Source organism: Geotrypetes seraphini, chromosome 6 (genome assembly GCF_902459505.1).
Source record: "Geotrypetes seraphini chromosome 6, aGeoSer1.1, whole genome shotgun sequence".
Taxonomy (NCBI): domain Eukaryota; kingdom Metazoa; phylum Chordata; class Amphibia; order Gymnophiona; family Dermophiidae; genus Geotrypetes; species Geotrypetes seraphini.
The window spans coordinates 119,372,204-119,397,346 of NC_047089.1; the positions used below are offsets into that span (position 1 = coordinate 119,372,204).

The 25,143-nt window shown below is 47.9% G+C and overlaps 1 protein-coding gene across 2 annotated transcripts in view; it reads left to right on the top strand.

Moving 5' to 3' along the window:
• SLC10A2 (solute carrier family 10 member 2) overlaps positions 1 to 25,143 on the top strand; it is a 502,525-nt gene that overhangs the window by 454,475 nt on the left and 22,907 nt on the right. For both annotated transcript variants that reach the window (XM_033948187.1, XM_033948186.1), the window contains exon 7: positions 9,260 to 9,417. In XM_033948187.1, the coding sequence (XP_033804078.1) occupies positions 9,260 to 9,417 (158 nt within the window). The remainder of the gene's footprint in view (positions 1 to 9,259; positions 9,418 to 25,143) is intronic.

Sequence of the window (25,143 nt, forward strand, 5' to 3'; positions counted from 1 at the left end):
CCAGTACTCACCCCTCCCCGCCAGGGGAGTGACCGCAGAATCTAGCCCGGGTGGGGCTCTGGATTCATCTGCTATGTCTAAAGGAAAGAAAATTAACAGGTAAGACATAATTTTACACTCCTTAGTGCCAGCAGCAGATGAATCCAGAGACCAGTGGGATGTAGCAAAGCCAATTCATACTAGGTGGGACTAAGATGCAGCCTCTGCAATGACAGAAGCCCCGAAAGATGCCTCTGATCATTCAGCCACATCCAAGTGGTAATGTCTAGAGAAAGAGCTAGAGGAGGACCAAGTGGCTGCCCTGCAAATTTCCTCTAGAGAAAAACCTCTGAACTCAGCCCAGGACGTAGCCAGTGCCCTGGTCGAGTGTACATGGAGGGCTTCCGGCAGCCTTTTGCCTGCTACCAAATAAGTAGAAACAATAGCCTCTTGGATCCACCAAGCTACTGAAGCTTTTGAGGCCACCAGGCCTTTCCTAGGTCCTGAAAATAGAACAAAGAAATGATCTGACTTCCGAAAGTCATTAGTAACCTGAAGACAGTGCAAGAGAATTCTACGCACATCCAACAAATGTAAAGACTGAAATCCCGACCCCCCCCCACTCTTCTTCCCTAAAAGCCAGAAGGGAGATTGATTGACGTGAAAAGGTGAAACTACCTTAGACAGAAAAGAAGGAACTGTCCGAATCAAAACCCCTGATTCCGAAAAACGCAAGAACGTTGCAACTCTGACATCCGCCTTGCCGAGGCTATAGCCACCAGAAAAATCAGCTTCAATCGTCGCTGTACTCAAAGGTTCGAAAGGACCCCCCAAGAACTCCAATCTCCAATCTGGACATGGTTTCTGCAGCAGCAACCTAATCTGGTTTACCCCCTTAAGAAACCTCACGACATCTGGCTGAGACCCTAGAGAAGTATTAGACACTTCTGTAACAGGCGATAGCCGCCACTTGCACTAGATGGGAATTGCACGATAATCCTTTGGAAACCCCTTCTTGCAAAAAAGAGAGAATATGAGACAAGGAAGCCTGAAAAGGCGAAATCCCCATTCTACCACACCAAGAGTCAAACACTCATCAGACCCTAGCATAAGCCATAGAAGTAGACTTTTTCTTCGCCTGCAGCAGAGTAGAAATAAACCTGCTCAGAATACCCTTCCACTTTAGCCTTGGCCTTTCAATCGCCAGGCCGTAAGACCAAAGTGGGAGGGATGTTCTATCTGCACTGGTCCTTGTGTGAGTAAGTCACCGGGAACTGAAGAGGAGGGCCCTGTGACAGCTTCATCATATCTGCATACCAGGGACAACGCGGCCAAACCGGGGCAACGAACACCACTGATCCTGGTAAGTGCGCAATCTGATCCAATACCCAGCCTATCAACAACCAGGGAGGAAATGCATACAGCAGACTATGCGGAGGCCATGGAAGAACCAAAGCATCTATCCCTTCCGAACTCCGTTCTCTGCACCTGCTGAAAAACCTGGGGAATTTGGCATTGCAGCCTAAGGCCATAAGATCTATCTCTGGGAGTCCCTGCTTGGAAACAAGGAGCTGGAATGCATGTCGAGACAGCTCCCATTCCTCTGGATCTAACCAATTCCTGCTGAGGAAGTCTGCCTGAATGTTGTCCTTGCCCGCAATATGCGCCGCTGACAAGCAGCGGAAGAAACTTCTCTGCCCAAAGAAGAAGAATATTTGCCTCTAGCCAACAGCCTGTGCCTCGTGCCCCCCCCCCCCTGTCTTTTAATATAGGCAACTGCCGTTACACTGTCTGACAGGACTCTGGTTGGTTTGCCCTGAATCAGTGGCTGAAACTCCTTCAGAGCCAGCCTGATCGCCCTCAGCTCCAGAAGATTGATCGACCAGTGAGCCTCCTCCTCCTGGCTCCAACTGCCCTGTGCTGAGGACTGGAGACACCGAGCCCCCATCCGGTGAGGCTAGTATCCGTTGTAACCACTATCCAGTCCGGAGATGTCAGCAGCATGCCTTTGAACAGGATTTCCTCCTGTAGTCACCAATGCATAGCGCCCGAGGCTGAATAGCTCCAGCCTAGTCTGCTCTCGTAATCCTGAGACATCGGAGATCACCTGGACAGGATGGACTGCTATAATGACCTTAAATGGAATTGAGCCCAAGTTGCTACCATGGAACCTAAGACTTGAACATAATCCCGAACTCGCAGTCGGGGATCCTGTAACCGAAGTCAGATCTGGGCCTGCAATTTCTCATCCCTGGCTCGAGGCAAAAAGACTTTGCCCTGAACTGTGTTGAAGAGGATACCCAGATGTTCCAACACCTGCGACGGAACCAAGGAACTCTTTGGAAAATTTATCACCCAACCTAGGGACTGCAAAACCGAAATCACTCTCTCCGTGACCCTTAAGCTTTCCTGATTGAATGAAGCCAGAATCAACCAGTCATCTAAATATGGATGAACCTAAATGCCCTCCCTGTGAAGAAAGGCTGCACTACCATCATCACATTAGAAAACGTGCGGGGTGCTGTGGCCAAGCTGAAGGGCATTGCCCGAAACTGAAAATGCTGCCCTAGAATTGCAAAGCGAAGAAACCGGTGATGAGGAGGCCAAATGGGAATATGGAGGTAAGCCTTCTTGAGGTCCAATGCTGTGAGAAACTCCCCTGGCTGAACGGCTGAAATGATTGACCTCACTGTTTCCATTTGTAAATGTCTGACATTGAGAAACTGGTTTACTCTCTTGAGGTCTAGCACGGATCTGACCGACCCTCCTTTCTTGGGAACCACAAAATAAATGGTATAGCGACCAGGCCTCTTTGCTCCAGAGGCACCGGGACCACTGCCCCCAGCTCTAACAACCCCTGGAGTGAACTTCTTAATGCCTCCATTTTGTCCCCTGAACACGGGACTCCAAGAAAGAATCTACGACAGGACAGAATTCCAACTTGTAACCTAAGCGAATAATGTCGAGGACCCATTGATCTGACATTATGTTGGCCTATTCCGCCAGGAAGGAGGACAGCTTCTCCCATATGACCAACGGAAGGAGCCAACATCCCGTCATTGGCTCGGACGAGAGGCCTGAGGATGGGCAGGCTGGGAAGAAGCGGGCTTGACAGGATGAAAGGACTGCTTTTGAGAATATCTAGACTTAGAATTATAAGATGCACCTTTCCTGGCCTATATCTCCTGGCATCCCTAAAGCATAGTCTATCAGAGGACGATCTACTTGCTCCCCTAGGCCTGTCTTCCAGCATCACCAAATTCTTTCACCAATTTATCCAGGTCTGTCACAAACAACAACTGGCCTTTAAAAGGAAGTCTCACTAAATGCGATTTAGAGGCAGTGTCTACTGCCCAATCTTGCAGCCACAAATGCCGCCTGGAGACTACCGAAAGAGCCATTTGTTTAGCTGAGGCCCTGACCATATCGCATAAGGCATCTACCAGATATGCCAGCCCTGACTCTGCCTTCGGGAACTCCTGAGGTAAGGAGTTCACTGACACCATCTGTGATCTGCTGGACCCACTGAAGACAGGCCCGTACCGCATAAGAACTGCACATATAAAGCTGCCTGGAGAGTCAGGGCTGCCACCCCAAAAGATGCTTTCAAGGAAGCCTCAATTATCTTATCCTGAGGCTCTCTAAGTGCCACGCCACCCTCTACAGGGGCATCCACCCTGGGTAGCCCAAAGTTCACCAAATCATCCTGAGCTACCGGATATAACTGTTTCATAGTTTTGGCCATCCATGCTGCAGCAATCAATTCCTGCATGGCCTCATGCACTGTAAATGATCTAGGAGGCCTCCTAGTGCCTGCCATTAAGGGGTTGGTCACCCCTGGGTCTGGCTGAGAAATGTGAAGGCACTCCAAGGCCTTAGAAATAAATGCCAGCAGTTTCTCTTTATGAAACAACCTCAGAACTGCAGGGTCATCACCCTCAGTCGCTACCCACTCATCTAACTCTGCCTTGGGCCCACTGGAGTCTCCAGTGGCCCCAAACAAAGTGAGAGCTAGGTTAGGGCGAGAATCCTGCTCTTCCTCTGGGTCTAGCACAATCTTGCACCGCTTGGCCCTGTCTTCCCCTACATCAGCCTGAGGTGGGACCTGCAGCGCCGGAACCGAGGCGTCCCCTGCCCCTTCTCCCTCTCTACCGGAGTTTGCCTTCTGTAACAACAAGGCTTTATGCATCATATCAGCAAACTCCAAGGAGAAAGGCAGAGAACCAACTTGCAACCTTCGAACCCTGGTTCGCTCTGCACCTTCCCTCCCCCCCACCATTGGACTTGCTTGGGTTAACTACCATCTCCAAAGAGGCCCGCTCCAGCAATGGAGCTTTAAACTCAGCAGCCGCGTCAAACGCATGGGAAAAATACACGCCCTTCGGCACCACCAAACTCAACCCCGCGTCCCACGCGGCCACACAAATTCCCGCTGGTGTCCTCCGCTTCCCACAGTGTGAACACCTTTTGACTGCCTCCGCTGCCATATACGCCCCCCTCGGTCAGCAACCCGGCACAACAAAATCCAAAAGAAATACTCAGAGTACTCATGTGCTCCCTATCTTACCGGAAGGCAACAGGGAGAAGTTTGTACTGTAGCAGCTTGTAGATGCCGGCAATGGGAAAGGAACCTCCGACCCCCGCAGCTTCTCTGTAAAGGTAGGGAGGGTGAGGAAGGGACCCGGGTGGGCCCAGATATTGCCCCTAAAGTTGGCCCAGCCTGGCCAACACCCCAATGCTCAAGTGAAGCCGCAGCAACAGGATCAACAAGCCTTCCATCCTCAGGAGCAGCAACCAGGAACCAGAATGATAGACACCATCCAACCTGCTGGACATACAGCATACTGATTGGCAAGGGGGAGTTCCATCCAGATATATTCCTGAAAATCAGGGCTCTATCTCCACCTGCTGGTAGGTATGTGCTATCCCACATGTCTCTGGATTCATCTGCTGCAGACGCTAAGGAATAATTGTTATTGTAATAAGTGCTTTCTTAATTGTCTATGTCACAAAAGTATTGAAAATATCTATCATTCCCCTCAAACTTTGCTTTTGTGACCTGGACACTGATATTTTGAAATGTATATTTTTTTGCAGAACATTCCAGATTGATTCCAAGCTGAGTAAACTTAGGGACCCTTTTACCAACTCCCTCAGAGAGAGAGCAGCTGTCTTCAGGAGAGAGCAAGTCAGAGATTGATAGATCCAGTTTACAATATCAGTGGTGCAGCTGATGAAAGAAACCCATACTATCCAAACCAGAAAGCCCCCAATGATTTGATCAAAGATCTTGGTCTCACCAAGTCCAATGCTGAGCTTTTGACATCTAGGCTCATACAGTAGATGTTGGATGAAAATGTGCAAGACCCAGATCAGAGGAAGCATCATCAAGTTTTTCCATTTTCTTCATCCTTCAAGATGGGTTCTGCTTCTGTCACAATGTGACCTGTTTAAGGGAATTGGAATCACCTGTAACCCGAAAGAGTGGCGTCTCTTCATTGACAGCTCATCCAAGAGCATCAAAGCTGTGCTGCTCCATAACGGGAACAAGTACCCATCTCTTCCACTGCTTCACTCAGTGCACCTCAAAGAGGATTACAACAGCAACAAAACTTTACTAGGTGCCTTGAAGTATGATGAGCATGATAAGTATGGCTGGGAAATCATTGGAGATTTCAAAATGGTGGCATTCCTAATGGTTTTCCAAGGCAATTTTACCAAATTACCCTGCTATCTCTGCCTTTGGGACAGCAAGGATACAAAGGTACACTACCAAAGGCAGGATTGGCCACAGCAGAACAAGTTCTCTGTGGGGAGAAACAATGTCAAATGGGAACCACTGGTGAACCCCCAGAAGGTTTGATGCCACCATTGCACATCAAATTGAGTCTAATGGAACAGTTTGTCAGAGCTCCGTATAAGGATCTGTGTAAGAATCTGATGAAGAATTACAGTAAAATGTGCTGTAGGATGTCTCTCAAAGTCCATGTCCTTGATTCTCATCTTGAGACTTTCAAGGAGAACATGGAAGTATATTCAGAGGAGCAAAGTGAGCACTTAAGAACATAAGAATTGCCGCTGCTGGGTCAGACCAGTGGTCCATCGTGCCCAACAGTCCACTCACGCTGTGGCCCTTAGGTCAAAGACCAGTGCCCTATCTGAGTCTAGCCTTACCTAACCTTTTCTTGAATCCCTGCAGGGTGCTTTCCCCTATAACAGCCTCTGGAAAAGTGTTCCAGATTTCTAACACTCTCTGAGTGAAGAAAAACTTCCTTATATTTGTACGGAATCTATCCCCTTTTAACTTTAGCGAGTGCCCTCTTGTTCTCTTCACCTCAGAGAGGGTGAACAATCTCTCTTTCTGTACTAAGTAAATTCCCTTTAATATCTTGAATATTTCGATCATGTCTCAGTCTCCTCTTTTCAAGGGAGAAGAGGCCCAGTTTCTCTAGCCTCTCATTGTACGGCAACTCCTACAGTCCCTTAACCATTTTTGTCGCTCTCCTCTGGACCCTTTCAAGTAGTACTATGTCTTTTTTCATGTACAGCGACCAGTGTTGGACGCAGTATTCCAGGTGGGGGTGCACCATGGTATGGTACAGCGGTATGATAACCTTCTCAGATCTGTTTGTGATCCCCTTCTTAATAATTCCTAGCATTCTGTTTGCCCTTTTCGCCGCCACTGCACATTGCACGGAATGTTTCTTGACTTATCTTCAAGTACTCCCAAGTCTCTTTCCTGGGGGGCTCTCCGAGTATAGCACAGGACATCCTGTATTCGTGCACATGATTTTTGTTACAACATGCATCACCTTGCACTTACCAAAGTTGAACCTCATTTGCCATTTCGCGTCCCATTCCTCAAGTGTGTTTATGTCTCGTTGTAGGTCTTCCCTACTCTGAATAACTTTGTATCGTCCACAAATTTAATCACCTCACTTGTCATGCCAATTTCTAGGTCATTTATAAATATGTTGAAGAGCATGGGTCCAAGCACCGAACCCTGCGGCATTCCACTCGTTACGCTTTTCCAGTCTGAGTATTGCTCATTTACCCCCACTCTCTGTTTCCTATCTGCCAACCGTTTTTTAATCCACATGACTATATTATCTTCGATTCCATGGCTCGCAACTTTTCGAAGTAGACGTTCATGCGGGACCTTGTCGAACGCCTTCTGAAAATCTAGATACACGATGTTGACTGGGTCACCCTTGTCTATCTGCCTATTTACTACCTTGAAGAAGTGCAGTAAGTTTTTATCAAGCAAGATCTTCCTTTGCTGAAGCTGCGATGGCTGGTTCTCATTAGTTTGTGTCCAGCAAGGTGATTCGATGATGCAGTCCTTTATCAGCGCCTCTACCATCTTTCCCGGTACCAAAGTCAGACTCACTGGTCTGTAGTTTCCCGGATCTCCCCTAAAACCTTTCTTGAAGATTGGCATAACATTCACCACTTTCCAGTCTTCCGGAATCTTTCCTGATTTGATCGACAGGATATACTGGCCTTTGAACACTGCTATCAAGGACAATACTGTTTCTGGAGGCATTTTTTGGTGGGGCCCAAGATTAACATGGGTGAGCACAAGGTGGTGCTGCTCTTGACACTACCTTGCTGGTGTTGCTGCCATCAACTGTGCAGTCCTGAGTGCTAAGTGGGAAGGGTTTCAGCATACCAATGGCTTCACCCCTTCCTGGAAATAAACAATATAGGCCCAAGTTGGGTTCTGAACCTCAGTGGGATTCTAGAGCAGTGTTTTTCAACCGCTGTTCCGCGGCACACTAGTGTGCCGCGAGATGTTGCCTGGTGTGCCGTACGGTTAGGGCCGCCATCAGGGCAGTACCACCAGTCTAGGGAGAGGGGCGGTCCGCCCCACGTGGACAGGAGAGAGCTGGACGGGGGACCCGCGGAGTTCAATACATCTCGAGCCGCGAGGCTCGTCTTCTGTTCCTGCCTGCCCTGCAGCTAACATATAGCCGATCGCAAGCGTTCCCCGATGTCAGCGCTGACGTCGGAGGGAGGGCTTAAGCAAAGCCTGCCCTCCGACGTCAGCGCTGACGTCGGAGAATACTTCCGTTCGGCTATTTGTGCGCGGCAGAGCAGGCAGGAAGCAGAAGACAAGCCTGCGGCTTGAGCTTCGTTTTGCTGAGAAAGTTGCAAAGATGGGCTGGGAGGCAAACACGGAACACAAAAGGGGGGAGGGAGTGCGTTTTGGACACAAGGCATGAACTTGGGAGAGAAGAAGGGAGGGAAAGAGATGCTGAGGTGGGGGAGGGAATGGGTTTTTGGACACAGAAGGCATGGACTTGGGAGAGAGGAAGGGAGGGAAAGAGATGCTGAGGTGGGGGAGGGAATGCGTTTTTGGACACAGAAGAAATGGACTTGGGAGAGAAGAAGGGAGGGAAAGAGATGCTGAGGTGGGGGAGGGAATGCGTTTTTGGACACAGAAGAAATGGACTTGGGAGAGAGGAAGGGAGGGAAAGAGATGCTGAGGTGGGGGAGGGAATGAGTGTTTGGACACAGAAGGCATGGACTTTGGAGAGAGGAAGGGAGGGAAAGAGATGGTTGTGTACACGGGGAATAGAAGAAAGGAGAACTTTTGGTCATAGGGAGGGAGTGAGGTACAGATAGTGGCATACCAGGGTGGGGGGGGGGCGGTCTGCCCCACCCCGGGTTTACGTCCCAAGGGGGTGCACAGCTGGCCACCCTCCAGTGTTGTCCCTAGGCCGGCAAACTGCGGCTCTTTAGCCATTGAGTGCCACCGCCGCCAACGGTGTTGTTGGCGGTGGCAGCATTATAAAATACTTTCTTTGTGTTTATTTGATTCCTATTCAAGAGAATTACTTTATATATAGTCAATATAGGCACAGAGTTAAATTTTTTAACATTTTCTAATGGTGGTGTGCCTCGTGATTTTTTTCATGAAACAAGTGTGCCTTTGCCCAAAAAAGGTTGAAAAACACTGTTCTAGAGGATAGACTAGTCAAACCTACTATCATACTGAGACCTGCATTACCACTATCTTCCTTCCACCAGACCTCTGAGTAGACACACTTATACCAGGGTATGAATTATATTGTAATGATAGTGTAGAACAAATTAGTGGAAGGATGGCACTATGATTGTAAGCCCACTGGGGTAGATGTTTACCTATTGTTATCTAAATTGTACATAGACTTGGCTTGAGATGAATAATCATAGAACAAAACTCATTGTTTAAATTTACAGTGTAAAATCAGAGTTATAAAATAAAATGTTTGAATGTTTTTACTATATCCTGTAGATGTCGAACAGTGGCCCTGGAGACTGGATTGCAGAATACGCAGTTGTGTACAACAATAGTGCAAATCTCCTTTAGCCCTGCAGAACTCAGTCTCATGTTTGCTTTTCCACTCATCTACAGTATTTTCCAGATGGTATTTGCAGTCATATTTCTAGGAGGTAAGCAATAGCCTTTAAGCATAATTTGTTTTCAAAAGCTCCTGAATTGTTTAAAACGGTGTTTCCAATCTGCTCAGGGGAAAAAAACCCATCATCAGCAAACAAAGCAGCAAACTTTCTCCTTTTAAGCTTTAAAACTCTGACCTGATTTACAAGTTGAGCTGCAGTCCATGGCCTCGGGAGATAGCTATGTCACAGGAACATTGTCACAGGAACATTTTCCCAGTCCATCTGGCTTCCTCCAGCATGGCCAAATCTTCAGCAGGGAAATCCCCATCACAACTATTGCCATGTCTCCTCCTCTTCTGGTTCCACTCTGCTGGAGGAAAAGGGCTCTGATGTTCTACACCCCTTCCCCTTTCTCAGCTCAGGTGGAAACACCAGAGGCTTGTTGGCTTGAAGCCAAGGCAGTTTTCTGTCTCTTCTTAAAAGGACAGGTTTGGGAGATCAAGATGGCGTCGAGAATGGACTCCTGAGCGGACAGCACTGATCGTTTGCTGAGTTTCAGCATGTGGTGTGAATCTTTCCCGTGTAATATGGGAAAGAGGACAGGGACTGCTAGCCCTAACCCTCCGGCGACTGGAACCCCCCAGCGGATGACACAGCCAACGATTATGAGCGCTTTTGCCTGGTTGGGTGAAGATCCCAGACCTACCTCGGAGTTAACCCAGGCAGGTCTGAGCCTGAAGCAGAGACTGGTTCCTTCCCAACCCGGAAGCGATCTATTACAGGGTGCTGCTGGTGTCTGGTTACCCCAAGAGAGAAGAGTGGACTTCAGCTTGAGAGGGATGCCTTCACCGGACTTTTTGGAGGAAGGAGTAAGCTATTTTTTGTCAACACTCTCCCAGCACAACGAATGAAGAACTGAGATCTGCCTCAGGTGAAAATGATATCAATTTTGGTGGGTTTAGAAAAAGCCAGAGAATATTGATTTAGAAGCGCACTGGCAAGCCATATCTGTCATGGACACCAACCTAAAATTGACTTTTTTTTTTTTATTATTATAAATGTGAAAGATTACAATATCAGATGATACCAAGAAAAAAAGGATTCTTACACAAAATTGACAATACTTAGTTATTCATACAAAATTTCTTTCCGAGCCCACAACAATGGGAAGACATGTTACAAATTTAACAAGAAACAAATTAAGAAGAAAAAACTAAGGAATTGGTTCTTGATTCTCATAGCAAATCTTAAACCATTCACTACTGCTTAGGGATTCTTACTACTTCCTCTTATTTCTCAGTAGTAAAAGTGAAAACTGTAATTAACAAATACTCATTTCTGTTCTCGAGCTATTAAAAATTGTTGCAATTGAATGGGATCCCAGAAAACATATTCAATGTCTTGTAATTTAATAAGACATTTACATGGGGAATTTTAGGTAAAAAGATTCCTCTAGAGCTAAAACTCTTTGTTTTTAATTTCAAAAATTCTTTCCTTCTTAATTGCGTAGCTCTTGAGACATCTGGAAAAATTCTAACCAAGTCTCCACAAAATTTTGTCAGCCTATTTTTAAAATAAAGTTTCAGTATTAACACTTATCTGTCTCACTCATGCATGTTATTACCATTGTGGACCTACTCTGGATCACATCCTGACTGTCTTCCAAAAACTCTGTCAAATTTATTTCATTTGTAACCAGATGGTCCACTTCCTGGGCGGGTTCTATTTTTCTTTGAGGAATCTAATATAATAAAATGGTAGGACGCGCATGCGCACTAAAAAAATCATGTTCCCTGATCCCGTCACGGAAACACGAGTGCGCATGCGCGCCTACTACGTCACCACAGCCTGCTCTCCACCTCGCGCCGCTACAGGCCCCACACTCGCAACTCACACATCCGCTGCAGCCTAGCAACTCCGACCACAACCTTCCACCCTCAACCGCCTAGGAGCTGCGGCGGGGGCTTTCAGAACAGAATATGATTACCATGTTTCTTTAGGCAGCCCCGGTTGTTTACTTGGATTCAATGTCAGCATTAGGGTTCGCCGGACGCCAGCCGTGAGAGCCGGGTGAGGAAGGCCACTGCAGCCTCGCCGCTAGGTAGGGGGACAACAATCGCGCTTATGCTGAAGCCGCCGCCACAACTCCTCTCTCGAACCGCACCAGGATCGAGAGAGGAGCTGCGGCGGGGGCTTGAGCATAAGCGCCATTGTTGTCCCCCTACCTAGCCGCGAGGCTGCGGCGGCCTTCCTCACCCGGCTCACATTTAATCCAAGTAAACAACCGGGCCTGCCTAAAGAAACCGGTGCTTGGCCCGCCAAACAATTCCTGCCGTTGCCGAAATTTGCCCCACCGTTCCTTCCCTTCCTCCATCAGGTCAGTTCAGCTCCGTCTATGTTAAAAGGAGCTGCTTTGAAATTGGAGCCCTGCCGCCACTGTAACACGTTCCCTCTGCCGCGGTCCCATATGTCAGAGAAGGGGGCGTGACCAAGGCAGAGAGGAACGTGCTACGGCAGTGGCAGGCCTCCGATTTCGACGCGGCTCCTTTTAACATTGGTGGATTCACTGCACCTGATGGAGGGAGGGAAGGAAAGGTGGTTGGGCGCTGTTGAGCCCCTCTTTGCCCTCAGACCCTCTCCTAACTGCTCCCTCCTGTCTCAGACCACTGGGGGGAGGTTCCTGTCTTCAGCTGCAGGGATGGAGGGAGGGAAGAAGAAAGAAGGGGCCCTGGCAAGCGAGTTATCAAAAGCCAACCATAGCCTGGGACCCCTACATGATATGAATAATGACCAGACAACAAAAGGTAAGAAAAATAATTTTATTTTCTGTTTTGTGATTACAATATGTCAGATTTGAAATATGTGTTGAGGGAGGCTGCCGCCGCGGCTTTGGACAGAGGGGTACCATTTTCATAGGAGCCGGCCTTCGGAGAGGCTTGGGACGCGGGGACGGATGCGGGAGGAGCTGCCACTGCGAAGGGCTTTGGTAGGGGAGCCAGCCAGACCGCGAGTGTGGGGACGTTGTAAGCACGGATTGGTCAAGGAGCCGCCGCTTCCGAGGCTTTGAAATTGCTCTCCCACCGTCACTCCCTCCCGCCCCGGCTCTGCCTCTGCCCCTGCCCAGGTTCAAAAGCAGGAGAGGCGGTCATCTAGCACCCGTTAATCTAACGGGCTTAAACACTAGTATGTAAAGTAGTTTTTATTAAACCAGTATGTAAACACAGAAGATACAAAATCAAGAATATTTTGTTAAGCCACAATACAACTCCAAACCCCAAACCCCCCCAATCACCCCCCCCCCCCACCCCACCTGGGCAGCAGCAGCAGCAGAAGCAAACATTCCCAAATAAAAAATAAAAAAAAACTGGCAACATAGGAGCAATAATCAAATCATACATCCCAAAGTTGTCATTGGACATAAGAAGTAAAGGTCAAACTAAAAGAATACCAGCATTGACGGAATAACCGACCCTTTTTTGCAGCCATGTCCACAATGTCCTTTCGTTCCAGTTAAACTGGAGTTGAAAGCTCATGTAAAGTACAGTTGACTAATATAGTCTCAGCATGGTTTCTGTACTTTACATGAGCTTTCACCTCCAGTTTAACTGTAATTGTTTATTGGTTCCCTGACGAAGGACCGAAACGTGGCACGTCGGAACCTGCTACTGCTTTAAAAGCTAAGTTTGAAAGATTTGCTTTCCAATACTATACTTGCATAAGCAGTTAAGCATAGCTAGTGTAGCTAGCACATAACAGTTAAGGAGAATCTCACTGGAGCAAAAAAGAAAAAAATGAACGCTGCAATGATTGGTTGGTGAGGCGAAATATAGTGCCTTCATGTCTCTGAGCAGAGTTCGAGCTTACGTCGTTGGCAAAACAACTGCGGGAACATAGATTCTATCATTTACGGCATCGATCCGAGGAGGCCGTCAGTCGTATCTTTGTTTGCGTAAACAGATTGACGCCATTCTCACTGATAGGGCTTTAACTCTTATTGATGTCTACAAGTTTCAACTCTATCGGTGGGGTAATCGGGCGAGGAAGCTATTGGCTATCCTGGTCAGGCTCTTCCGTCGTGCTGCGCGTGTCTCCCGTCTTCGAGACCCTTCCAATGTGCTGCACACAGCAGATGCTGCTATCCAGTCCCAATTCGTGCGTTTTTACAGCAAATTGTATAGTCCGGGTGCGTATGATGCTGCGGCTCGAGATCTTTTCTTTAGGGACTTGAATCTTCCTCAACTCACCGAGGCGCATCGCGCTCTGCTCAACGCCCCTATTTCCTGTCAGGAGATTTCCACAGCTATTGGCAACCTGAAACTCGCTAAGGCATCGGGCCCGGATGGCATGGGGCCTAAGTTTTATAAGATCTTACAACACCATGTCAGACCCGCCTTATGTGCTATGTTTGTTGATATGCAGATTACTGATAGACTTCTTCCGGAGCAGAATCATGTCCATGTAGTGGTGCTTCCTAAGCCGGGTAAAGACCCTGAACTTGTGGGCTCTTATAGACCCATTTCCTTGCGTAATCAGGACATGAAGCTTCTCACGGCTATCCTAGCTAAACTACTGGCTCAGGTCGTCCCCTTGCTTGTACATCCCAACTAGGTGGGGTTCGTGCCTGGTCGCTTCTCCTCGGCTAACATTCTTAAGGCTTTGAGGGAGGGTAGGGGCCGTCCTGGCGATGATTTGTTGGCTAGTCTAGATGCCGAAAAGGCCTTTGACAAAGTCGTTTGGCCTTACCTTTTTTGGGTCTTGCAGCGCTTTGGTATTACCGGCTCGTTTCATGATTGGGTTGTCCACTTGTACAGGGCTCTGACCACTCAGCTGCTCATTAATAGACAGCGAACGATCTCATTCCCTCTGCGGCAGGGGACCCGGCAAGGGTGTCCCTTATCGCCCTTATTGTTCATACTCTCGCTTGAACCTCTGACGGCTAAGATCAGGGATTCTCCTGGGGTGGAGGGCATTCGAGTGGGTAAGGAGCTCTGTAAGATTACCATGTTTCGGATGACGTGTTGTTATTTGTTGATAATGCCCAGGTTTCGCTTCCTTGCATAACTTCCTTTATTGCCTCATTTGGGTCTTTTTCGGGACTTTGTATTAATTTCAGTAAATCTGAGGCGCTTCCTGTGTCCTCGCCCTGCGCCTCTCGCGCTCTGTCCACCTTCCCTTTTCGGTGGGCTGTGGGGGAGCTTGGGATCTTTCTCAGCGCTGATTGGTCCGCTGTTTATCGGCACAATATTGTGCTTCGGCTTGCCCAGCTTTGTGACACTTGTCATCGTTGGGGGGACCTTCCCCTGTCTCTTTTCGGTCGCATTGCCTTGGTTAAGATGGTTCTATTGCCCAAGATTCTTTATCCCTTGCAGATGATACCTTTATGGCTCATAGGGGCGGAGGAAAGGGCCTACAGGTCCTTTATCGGCTCTTTTATCTGGCGGAACCGGCGGGCCCTTATTGGCTTTTGTAGACTTACGCAGAGTAGAGAGCGGGGTGGCCTGGCGCTTCTGGATCTCCGTTTGTACAATGTGGCTGCTTTGTTGCGCTGGGTGCATGAACTCTCCACGTCTAGTTCCAGGTTTGCCCCCCCCCCGGGCTTGTTTGACTCTTGGGTGGCCCCCCATAGCATGCTGGCCTGTCTTGCTGTCCCTCGGTGGCGGTGACCCCGGGTGGGCTGCAATTCTTTGTGGTTTGAACCGTTGCGGCGAGCGTTGCTCTGGTGGCGGCGGTGGATAGGGGGGAACGCAGGATCATTGGGCTTTCCAAATTGTCCGGGGAAACCCTGTGTTTCCGCTGGGTGTTGGTGGGCCACGTGGTTTGGCAGCCAGTTTTGGCACTAGTTTTTATTTGGGGCATGTTTGCTTGTTGTCCTCTGAGGATGGGACTTTCCCTTCGCATTTTGCTCTCCGTTGTAACTGGTCTCTTCCTGATATGCCTTTTTTTGTTTATTTGCAACTGCGCCACTTTTATGAGGACTATCGCTTTTTAAAGGTTGATCATCTATTTCTCTCTCTCCCTGCTTCTTTGAATTCTCTGTCCACCTGGTACGGGTTGGCCCGGGCGGAACGACCGGACTCTCAGCTCCAGCATTTGGCCTCTAAGTGGATTGAGGAGATGGGGGAGTCTGTTGGAGTTGAGCTGTTGATGGCCTGCTTTTCTAGTATCCCTAGGGGGGCTCGGAATGCTCAACTGCAGGAAATACAGTTCAAATTGTTACACCGTACTTATTTTACCAGGGTCCGGGGTGTGCTGGCGGGTCTTTGGAACTCGGATGTCTGTGTTATAGGTCAGCTTATGAGAGGTATCCTTGTGCATATGTTCCTGGAGTGTCCGATATTGGGTACTTATTGGAATGGGGTGCTGGACTTCCTGGCCTGCGTAGTGGGAGTGCCCTTTCAATGGTCTTATTTACTCATTTTGCTGGGATGTGAGGGAGAGGTGCTTGATCAGGGCTTGGGTTTGGAGCACTGGCGTTTCTTGTACACTGCTCTGTTGGTGGCCAAACGTGGAGTGCTTCGCCTATGGATGGATGCCAGCGCGCCTGAGGTGTTGGGATGGCAGCGCTCCCTGGTTGAAGTGGCCCAATGGGAGCTCCGCAACTGTCGGGGGACGATGTCTGCGTCCCGCCGCTTATATTGCTCTCTTTGGGATGCCACCTTATTGGAGGTTGGTTCTCTCTGATTGTTTCCAGCTTTCTCCTATTCACTTCCATAGAAAAAGGGGGAGGGGGATTCTGTGTGTATGCTTGTGGTCTGGGTGTTGAGGTGGATGTGATGTTTGGATGTTGGGACTCTGGGGGATATTTGTGCCTTTTCTATCTATTGAAAAACGTTGAAATGTACTGACCAGCTTGTTTTCATTTTCGATTTTCTATTTGGATTGTGCAGAGGTTGTTTCTGGGATTGTTCTCGTAGGGGTATTGTAGGGATTGTACCTCCTCCCTTTGGGTGGGGGGTTCCCTGCTTGTTTTGTTGTTTTCCTGACCTGTATGTACTTTGTTGCCTTGCGTTGGCTGTTCAGTCTTTTCTGCTTAATAAAAATTATTTCAAACAAGTGAAATTTGTGGAGGATTGTCCGTTGATAATGTCAAATGCCTGTCTATAGGTCCAGATACAGCAGGTATCGAACTCTTAGGTTTAATTTTCCTTTTCCCCATGTCCTGACAATTTAAATATATTACCTTAAATTCCTGCTCCTCAGCTCCCCTTTGGGAGCTGCCCCTTTGGGCACGCCCCTAGGCCACACCCTGCGGCTGCAGCCGCAACCACGGCAGCAGTGTTGAATTTGAGGAAATCAGTAGAGACGGACCCAATGATGTCAGGGATCCGTCTCTTCCAATGCCTGCCCAATGGGCCACCAACGAAGCCCTACCGCTGCTGTGGGAGACATGGGGCAAGAAAGCAGGGTCCCCTCCAGTCAATCCCGATTGTGGTAGCTGCTCCCCAAAATTGACTCTTTCTACTATAAAAATTGATTACGAGACTGCCTTTTCTAAGGTGGAGCAACAGGGAGTACTATTACATTACTGATTTCTATTCCGCCAGTACCTTGCGGTTCAAGGTGGATTACATAAAAGTTTTCAGAGATTAGAACATAAGAACATAAGAATCGCCTCTGCTGAGTCAGACCACAGGTCCATCGCGCCCAGCAGTCCGCTCCCACGGCAGCCCCCCAGGTCAGTGACCTGTAATTGATCCTTTATTTAAGACACTTTGTCCTGTGTAGTACCCCTCTAACTATACCCTTCAATCACCTTATAAGATTCATAAAATTCATAAGAAATGCCTTCACCGGATCAGACCATCAGTCCATCTAGTCCGGCGACCCACACAAGTGGCGGCTAAGCTAGGTGTTGCCTGTTGAAGACCCGTATCGCGCAATGTGATTTGCAAGAAGGTGTGCATCCAACTTGCCCTTGAATCCCAGAAAGGTGGTTTCCGTCACAGTCTCCTCCGGTAGAGCATTTCAAGTGTCCACCACTCGCTGTATGAAAAAGAACTTCCTGATATTTTCCTTCAGGAACTTGTCCAACCCTTTTTTGAAACCCAAAATCGTACTATGTTCTACCACCTCCCCTGGAAGCGCATTCCAGGTATCCACCACCCTCTGCATGAAGAAGAACTTCCTAGCATTCGTTCTGAATCTGTCTCCCTTCAATTTTCTTGAGTGCCCTCTTGTTCTTGTTTCCCCCACCAGTCTGAAGAGTGTCCCTCCCTACCTTCTCTATACCCTTTATGATCTTGTAAGTTTCTATCATGTCCCCTCTAAGTCTCCGTTTTTCCAGGGAAAAGAGCCCCAGTTTCTCCAGCCTCTCAGCATATGGAAGGTTTTCCATGCCCCTTATCATTTTTGTTGCTCTTCTCTGGACTCTCTCGAGTGTTGCCATATTCTTCTTAAGGTACGGTGACCAGTATTGAACGCAGTATTCCAGATGCAGGCGCTCCATTGCCTGATATAGCGGCAGGATAACTGCTTTGGTTCTAGTAATGATTCCTTTTTTGATAATGCCCAACATTCTGTTCGCCTTCTTGGAGGCTGCTGTGCATTGTGCCCCCGGCTTCATTGATTGGTCCACCAAACCCCCAAATCCCTTTCTAGGTTGCTTTTCCCCAATACCATTCCCCCCATCTTGTAGTTGTACTTCGTGTTTCCTTTCCCTATGTGCAAGACTTTGCATTTCTCTATATTGAAGCACATTTGCCATTTATCTGCCCATTCACTCAGTTTGTTCAGGTCCCTTTGTAGTTCTTTACATTCCTCAACAATTCTAACCCTGCTGGAGAGTTTTGTGTCGTCCACAAATTTTATAACTTCGCCCCTACTTCCAGGTCATTGATGAATATATTGAATAGCAGTGGTCCCAGCACTGACCCCTGCGGGACACCGCGCGTAACTGCTTCCCATTCAGAGTAGTGTCCCTTTACTCCTACCCTCTGTTTCCTGTCCGACAGCTAATTACAGATCCATCCGTGGTTCCACAGTTTTCTTGGCAAGCGCTCATTGGGTACCTTGTCAAAGGCTTTTTGGAAGTCCAGACATATGATGTCTATGGGGTCACCTTTGTCCAATTGTTCGTTTATCCCCTCGAAGAAGTACAGGTTTGTTTGGCAAGATCTTCCTTTACAGAAACCATGCTGGCTGGTTCTCATCATATTATTCCTTTCTATTTGCTCATTGATGTGTCCTTGATTAATGATTCGGCCATCTTTCCCGGAACTGAGGTTAAGCTCACTGGTCTGTAGTTCCCTGGGTCGCCTCTGGATCCCTTTTTGAAGATAGGTGTAACATTCGCTATCCTCCAGTCCTCCGGGATTACTCCTGTTTTCAAGGATAGGTTGCAAATCTTCTGTAGTAACTCCACTATTTTGTCTTTGAGCTCCTTCAGTGTTCTCAGGTGGATTCCATCTAGTCTCGGCGATTTGTCAGTTTTTAATCTATCTATCTGTTTGAGTACGTCTTCGAGGCTCACTTCTATTGGTAATAATTTTTCCTCTTGATCCCCCTTGAAGGTTTTTTCCGGATTCGGCACGTTGGATGTGTCCTCTTTTCATGAAGACTGACGAGAAGAACATGTTTAGTCTGTCTGCCACCTCCTTTTCCTCCTTTACCGCCTCCCTCATCCAGGGGTCCCACTTCCTCCCTCGCCGGTTGTTTTCTTTCACATATCGAAAGAATGGTTTAAAATTCTGTGCCTCCTTGGCAAGTCTCTCCTTGTACTCTTTTTTCGCTGTTCTGACCACGCAGTGACATTCTTTTTGATGTTTCCTGTGCTCTTTCCTGTTTTCCTCGGTTTTATCCTTTTTCCACTTCTTGAATGATTTTTTCTTGTCTCCTATCACCTTCTTAACTTCATTGGTTATCCATGCTGGGTCTTTTGTTTGATTCTTTTTGCTCCCTTTTCTAAATCTGGGTATATACAGGTTTTGCGCCTCGTTTACCGTGTCCTTGAATAAGGTCCATGCTTGCTCCACCGTTTGCGTTTTCCTGGAGCTGTTCTTGAGTTTTCTCTTTACCATTTGCCTCATGGCGTCATAGTTCCCTTTCTTGACGTTGAACGTTGTTGCAATGGTTCTCCTCCCCTTTGGCATTTCTATTTTCACTTTGAATCGGATCATGTTGTGATCACTGTTTCCCAGTGGTCCTACTACTTCCACTTCTTGGGTAGGTCCTTCCAGCCCACTAAGGATTAAATCCAGTATAGTTGCCCCTCTTGTTAGTTCCTTGACAAGCTGCTCCAAGAAGCAGTCCCGTACAGCCTCCAGGAACTCCGTTTCCTTGGAACATTTTGAAGCTCCATGCTCCAGTCTATCCCTGGATAGTTGAAATCTCCCATAATTATGGCATTTGCGTTTTTCATTCTCGCCTCAATTCGGCCCTCAGTTCTTCATCCATTGCCTCTGTTTGTCCAGGTGGGCGGTAGTACAGTCCCATCTTTATCTTGGTTCCCTTTCTTCCTGGTATTTTAACCCATATTGATTCTGGTTGGTCATTTCCAACTGCTGTGTCCACTCCGGTCGAGTGAATGGTATCCTTTATATAGAGTGCTACTCCTCCCCCTTTCTGATGCATCCTGTCTCTTCGGTAGAGCTTGTACCCTGGCAGTACTATGTCCCATTTGTTTGCTTCATTCCACCATGTTTCCGTGATTGCTATGACGTCTAGGTTCTCATCTTTGGCCATTTCTAGTTCGCCCATTTTGTTCTTCAGGCTTCTTGCGTTGGTGTACATACAATTTAAGTCTTGATAGTTTTGTTTTTTTGTTACTTTCCCTTGCCGTCCCCTTCTTGTCCTGCAGACTCCTATTCATTGTCACTTATGTTATCCCCCTGTGATACGTTCTCATTTTCCTCCTTTTGTTCCTTCCCTTCCTCTTGTTTCTTTTCGTCCTCCCCTTGTAGTAGACTCCTCTTAACCTCCTCATGATTCGTCTGGTTCTGTTGGTATTTCATCACCTGTTTTGTGTCCTCAGTGTCTTCCCAGCACTTTCCCCACCCAGTATCCTTTTGGGATACTGTCTTCTGAATCATCAATGCCTGGTCGACTGACAGCTTTCCCCTTCTTCTTAGTTTAAACCTTGTTCTATTCCTCTCCTGACTTTGTTTGCTAGTAGCCTAGTTCCCGCCGTGCTCAAGTGTAGTCCATCATTCCTGAAGAGCTTGTTCTTGCCCCAAAACGTTGTCCAGTTCTTCATGAAGTGAAAACCTTCCTCATCCACACATTAATTGATTGTAGTTCTGACTGCTTCTTCACATCAGCCTGCTTCTTCACATCAGAGGTACTGGTAGGATCTCCGAGAACGCTATCCTCTATGTCCTCATCTTCAGCTTCCTTCCCAAGATCTTGAACTGTTCAGTGAGTACATTCCTGTTGTAGTCTCTCCTGGAGACATCGTTTGTCCCGACGTGGACTAACACTGCCGTCTCCTCCGTCTTTGCTCCTTCCAGGATCCTATCAATTCTGTCGGCGATGTCCTTAGTTCTTGCTCCTGGGAGACAGGTCACCAGCCTATCCTCTCTCCCTCCTGCTATGTGACTGTCCACCTGTCTTAGGATCAAGTCTCCCACCAGGACTGCAGATTTCCCCTTTTTCAGCCTCCACTGTGGTCGCAGATCAGTGTCCATGGTTCTTTTCGTTACTTCTCCCTCAAAGCGCTGGCAGGATCTTGCCTCTTCTTCTTCCGAGTTTCCTCCATGGGATCCTTCTGCCTTGGTGTCAGATGGTTCTTGTCCTCTGTTTAGTGCATCCTCCTCGTTCCTGTGCTGCTCGTGTTCCTGTTCTTCCACTCTCCTGTAGGCTTCCTCGATGAACTTCTCGAGTTCCCTGACCTGTTCCTCAATGCACCTCTCCCTGACCTGTTCCTCGATGCACCTCTCTCTCTTATAGGGTATTCGGATATCTGGAGAGGGTCTTCTGAGGTGTAACGTCCCTCCAGTTCCTGGATCCTGTGCTTCAGATGGCTGACTTCATTCTTCAAGCTCTTCAGTTCCTGACATCGTCCGCACACATATGACTGTCTCCGCGAGGGGAGGTAGTCGTACATGTGGCAGCCAGTGCAGTACCCCTGGGCTCCTGCAGCTTCCATTCTTGTCTGCCTTCTAAAAATTCCTGCACTCCTTGATTGTGTGTTCCCTCCTGTTCCTGGCTTTTCCTAGTCCTCTTCGTATTCTGCTTCCTTCCACTTGTGCGTCGTGTTGTCCTCCTCTTCCTTCCGCTTGTGTGTCGCGTTGTCCTCCTCTTCCTAGCCCTCTGTGCCTGCCAGTACCTTCTGCTTGTGTATGTGTGTGCTTTTTCTATTGAGTTTACCTTTCCTTAACCCTCTTCCGTTACTTAGTGCTTGTGTATGTGTTCTTTTTTTTTTTTTGCCTGTGTGTGATCTCCTGTGCCTGCCGGCTCCTCCTGTGCCTGCCGCTCCTCTTTGCTCTTATTTGGGTGGTGTCCCCCCTGGGCTTACCTGTCTTTTGTCTTCTTGGACATAGTGGCCCGACCCTTCTTACGGCTCTTCACAAAGGCGCTCTCGCTAAGGTGAGCGCCTTTGCCGCGCGCCAAACTGCTGCGCACAGTTGGCTCCCCCCTTTTAAGGGGGAGCCCGGGCGCTGATGCCGCTGGTGACATGGTGCGGGTGGGCGGAGCTAACTCTCGCCGCTACCCGCTCCTCGCTGCTACCGGCCCGGCTCCTTCCCTCTTTCTGCCTACTGCCTCTTGCTCTTAACTCCTCAAACCGCCACCTTCTCCAGCTACTACGCGGCTGCTTGGACTGCTCGCTGTGGCTCCCTTCTTTTAAGGTGGAGCCCGGGCGCTGACGCCGCTGGTGACTCGGTGCAGGTGGGCGGAACTAACTCTCGCTGCTGCCCGCTCTTTGCCGCCGCCGGCCCGGCTCCTTCCCTCTTTCTGCCTTACAGGAATAGCATAAGAGTTACATATGAATTACCAAAGAGTTGTCGAGATCATAAGGTGATAAATGTTGGGTAATAAGAATTACCAGAGAGTTGTTGAGATCTTAAGGTGATAAATAGAGGCATTTAGCATTAGTTGGGTAGTTAGAAGCATATTAGAGTATATTAAGGGTATAGAGTGGGTAGGTGGGTTTTGGGAAGGAACTGGTCATGTTAGATAGGTTTTATGTATTTTTTGAAGAGTAGGGTTTTAGTATCTTTCTTGAAGGTTTTGTAGTCTGTGGTCGATGACAACAGAATGGTGATTTGTCTGTCCAGTTTAGCTGCTTTGGAACTATTAGGTTGTCATATAGTTTTTTTCATTTGACATTTTTGGATGGTGGGTGTGTGAAAAGTGAATGGGTTCTCCTGTGCCTGGATGAGGAGGATTGAGTTAGTCGGTTATTCCAGTAGGTTGGGCTTTCTCCGTTAATAGCTTTGAATAGTAAGCAGTAGAATTTGAAGTGTACTCTTGCTTGTATTGGGAGCCAGTGTGAGTCATGGTATGCTTCTGTGATGTGGTCATATTTTTTCAATGAGTAGATGAGTCTTAGGGCTGTATTTTGTATAGTTTGTAATTGTTTTATCATGGTCACTGTACATGGGAGGTATAGTATGTTGCAGTAGTCTGTTAGTCCAAGGATAAGGGATTGTACCAAAAGTAGGAATTGTTTCTTGTCGAAGAATTTTCAGATTTGTCTTAGATTTCTCATTGTCACGAATGATGCTTTTATTACTTTGTTGATTTGTGGTTGCCTCTGTCAATTAGTACTCCCGGAAGTTTTAGAGAGGTCTAATTGTATGAGCAGGATTTTCTTGCCTGTACAGAGGTATTGCCTGGCAGTGTCCATTAGTGTTCCTAGTAGGGTCTCCGTGCTGTGGTTGGCTCTGAAGCCAGACTGTGTGGAGTAGAGTAAGTTGTGTTTATCTAGGTATGAGGTTAAGGTTTTGGCAACAAGGCCTTCCATCAACTTCACGTACAGTGGGATTGAAGCTATGGGTCTGTAGATGGTTGGTCCGTTGTTCGTTTGGGGTCTTTTAATATCTGAGTTATGATGACTTCACTGAGTTCTTGTGGGAAATGACCCTCTAATAGTAAAGATTGTATCCATTGTAGAAGCAGGGAATGGAATAATGTACTTGAGGTTTTCAGTAACATAGAAACATAGAAATAGACGGCAGATAAGGGCCATGGCCCATCAAGTCTGCCCACTCCAATGACCCTCCCTATCTATATTTGCGGATAGATCCCACATGTCTGTCACATCTGGCCTTAAAATCTGGCACGCTGCTGGCCTCAATAACCTGAAGTGGAAGACTATTCCAGCGATCAACCACCCTTTCGGTGAAGAAGAACTTCCTAGTGTCACCGTGCATTTTCCTGCCCCTGATTTTCCACTGATGCCCCCTTGTTGCCGCGGGACCCTTGAAAAAGAAGATATCCTCTTCCACCTCGATGCGACCTGTGAGGTACTTGAATGTCTCGATCATATCTCCCCTCTCTCTACGTTCTCGAGTGAGTAGAGCTGCAACTTCCCTAACCGCTCCTCGTATGGGAGCTCCTTGAGTCCCGAGACCATCCTGGTGGCCATTCTCTGGACCAATTCCAGTCTCAGCACATCCTTGCGGTAATGTGGCCTCCAAAATTGCACACAGTACTCCAGGTGCGGTCTCACCATGGATCTATACAGTGGCATAATGACTTCAGGTTTACGGCTGACGAAACTCCTGCGTATGCAACCTATGATTTGCCTTGCTTTGGATGAAGCTTGCTCTACTTGATTTGCAGACTTCATGTCTTCCCTGACAATCACCCCTAAGTCTCTTTCTGCTTCAGTTTTTGTCAAGATCTCGCCATTTAGGGTGTAAATCCTGCATGGATTTCGGCTTCCCAGGTGCATGACTTTGCATTTTTTGGCATTGAAACTGAGTTGCCAGGACCTAGACCAGTGCTCCAGTAGAAGTAGGTCATGCATCATATCGTCTGTGTGGCGCAGTGGTTGGATCTACAGCCTCAGCACCGTGGGGTTGTGGGTTCAAACCCCACGCTGCTCCTTGTGACCCTGGGTAAGTCACTTAATCCTCCATAGCCCCAGGTACATTACATAGACTGTGAGCCCACCGGGACAGAGAGGGAAAATGCTTGAGTACCTGATTGTAAAACCGCTTAGATAACCTTGATAGGCGGTATATAAAATCCTAATAAACTTGAAACTTGAAACTTGTCTGCCATTGAATTTTTGTCTGTTGTGCTTTTGTTCACTACATTGCTTAGTTTGGCATCATCGGCGAATAATGTTATTCTTCCTCAGAGCCCTTCTGTCAAGTCTCTTATGTAGATGTTGAACAAGATCGGGCCCAGGACGGAGCCCTGTGGCACTCCACTTATCACCTCTGACATTTCACCTCTGACATATCACCTCTGACATTTGGAGGGGGTGCCATTCACCACTACCCTCTGAAGCCTACCTCCAAGCCAGTTCCCAACCCAATTGGTCAATGTGTCGCCCAAACCTAAAGAACTCATCTTGCTTAGCAACCTGCGGTGTGGTACGCTATCAAATGCTTTGCTGAAATCCAGGTAGACGATGTCCAGGGACTCACCAACATCCAGCTTCCTCGTCACCCAGTCAAAGAAGCTGATCAGGTTGGATTGGCAGGATCTCCCCTTAGTAAATCCATATTGGCGGGGATCCCGTAGATTCTCCTCGTCCATGATCCTATCCAATTGGTGTTTGATTAGGGTTTCCATTAGTTTGCTCACTATTGATGTGAGACTCACTGGTCTGTAATTTGCCATCTCCATCTTGGAACCTTTCTTGTGGAGTGGAATGACGTTAGCTGT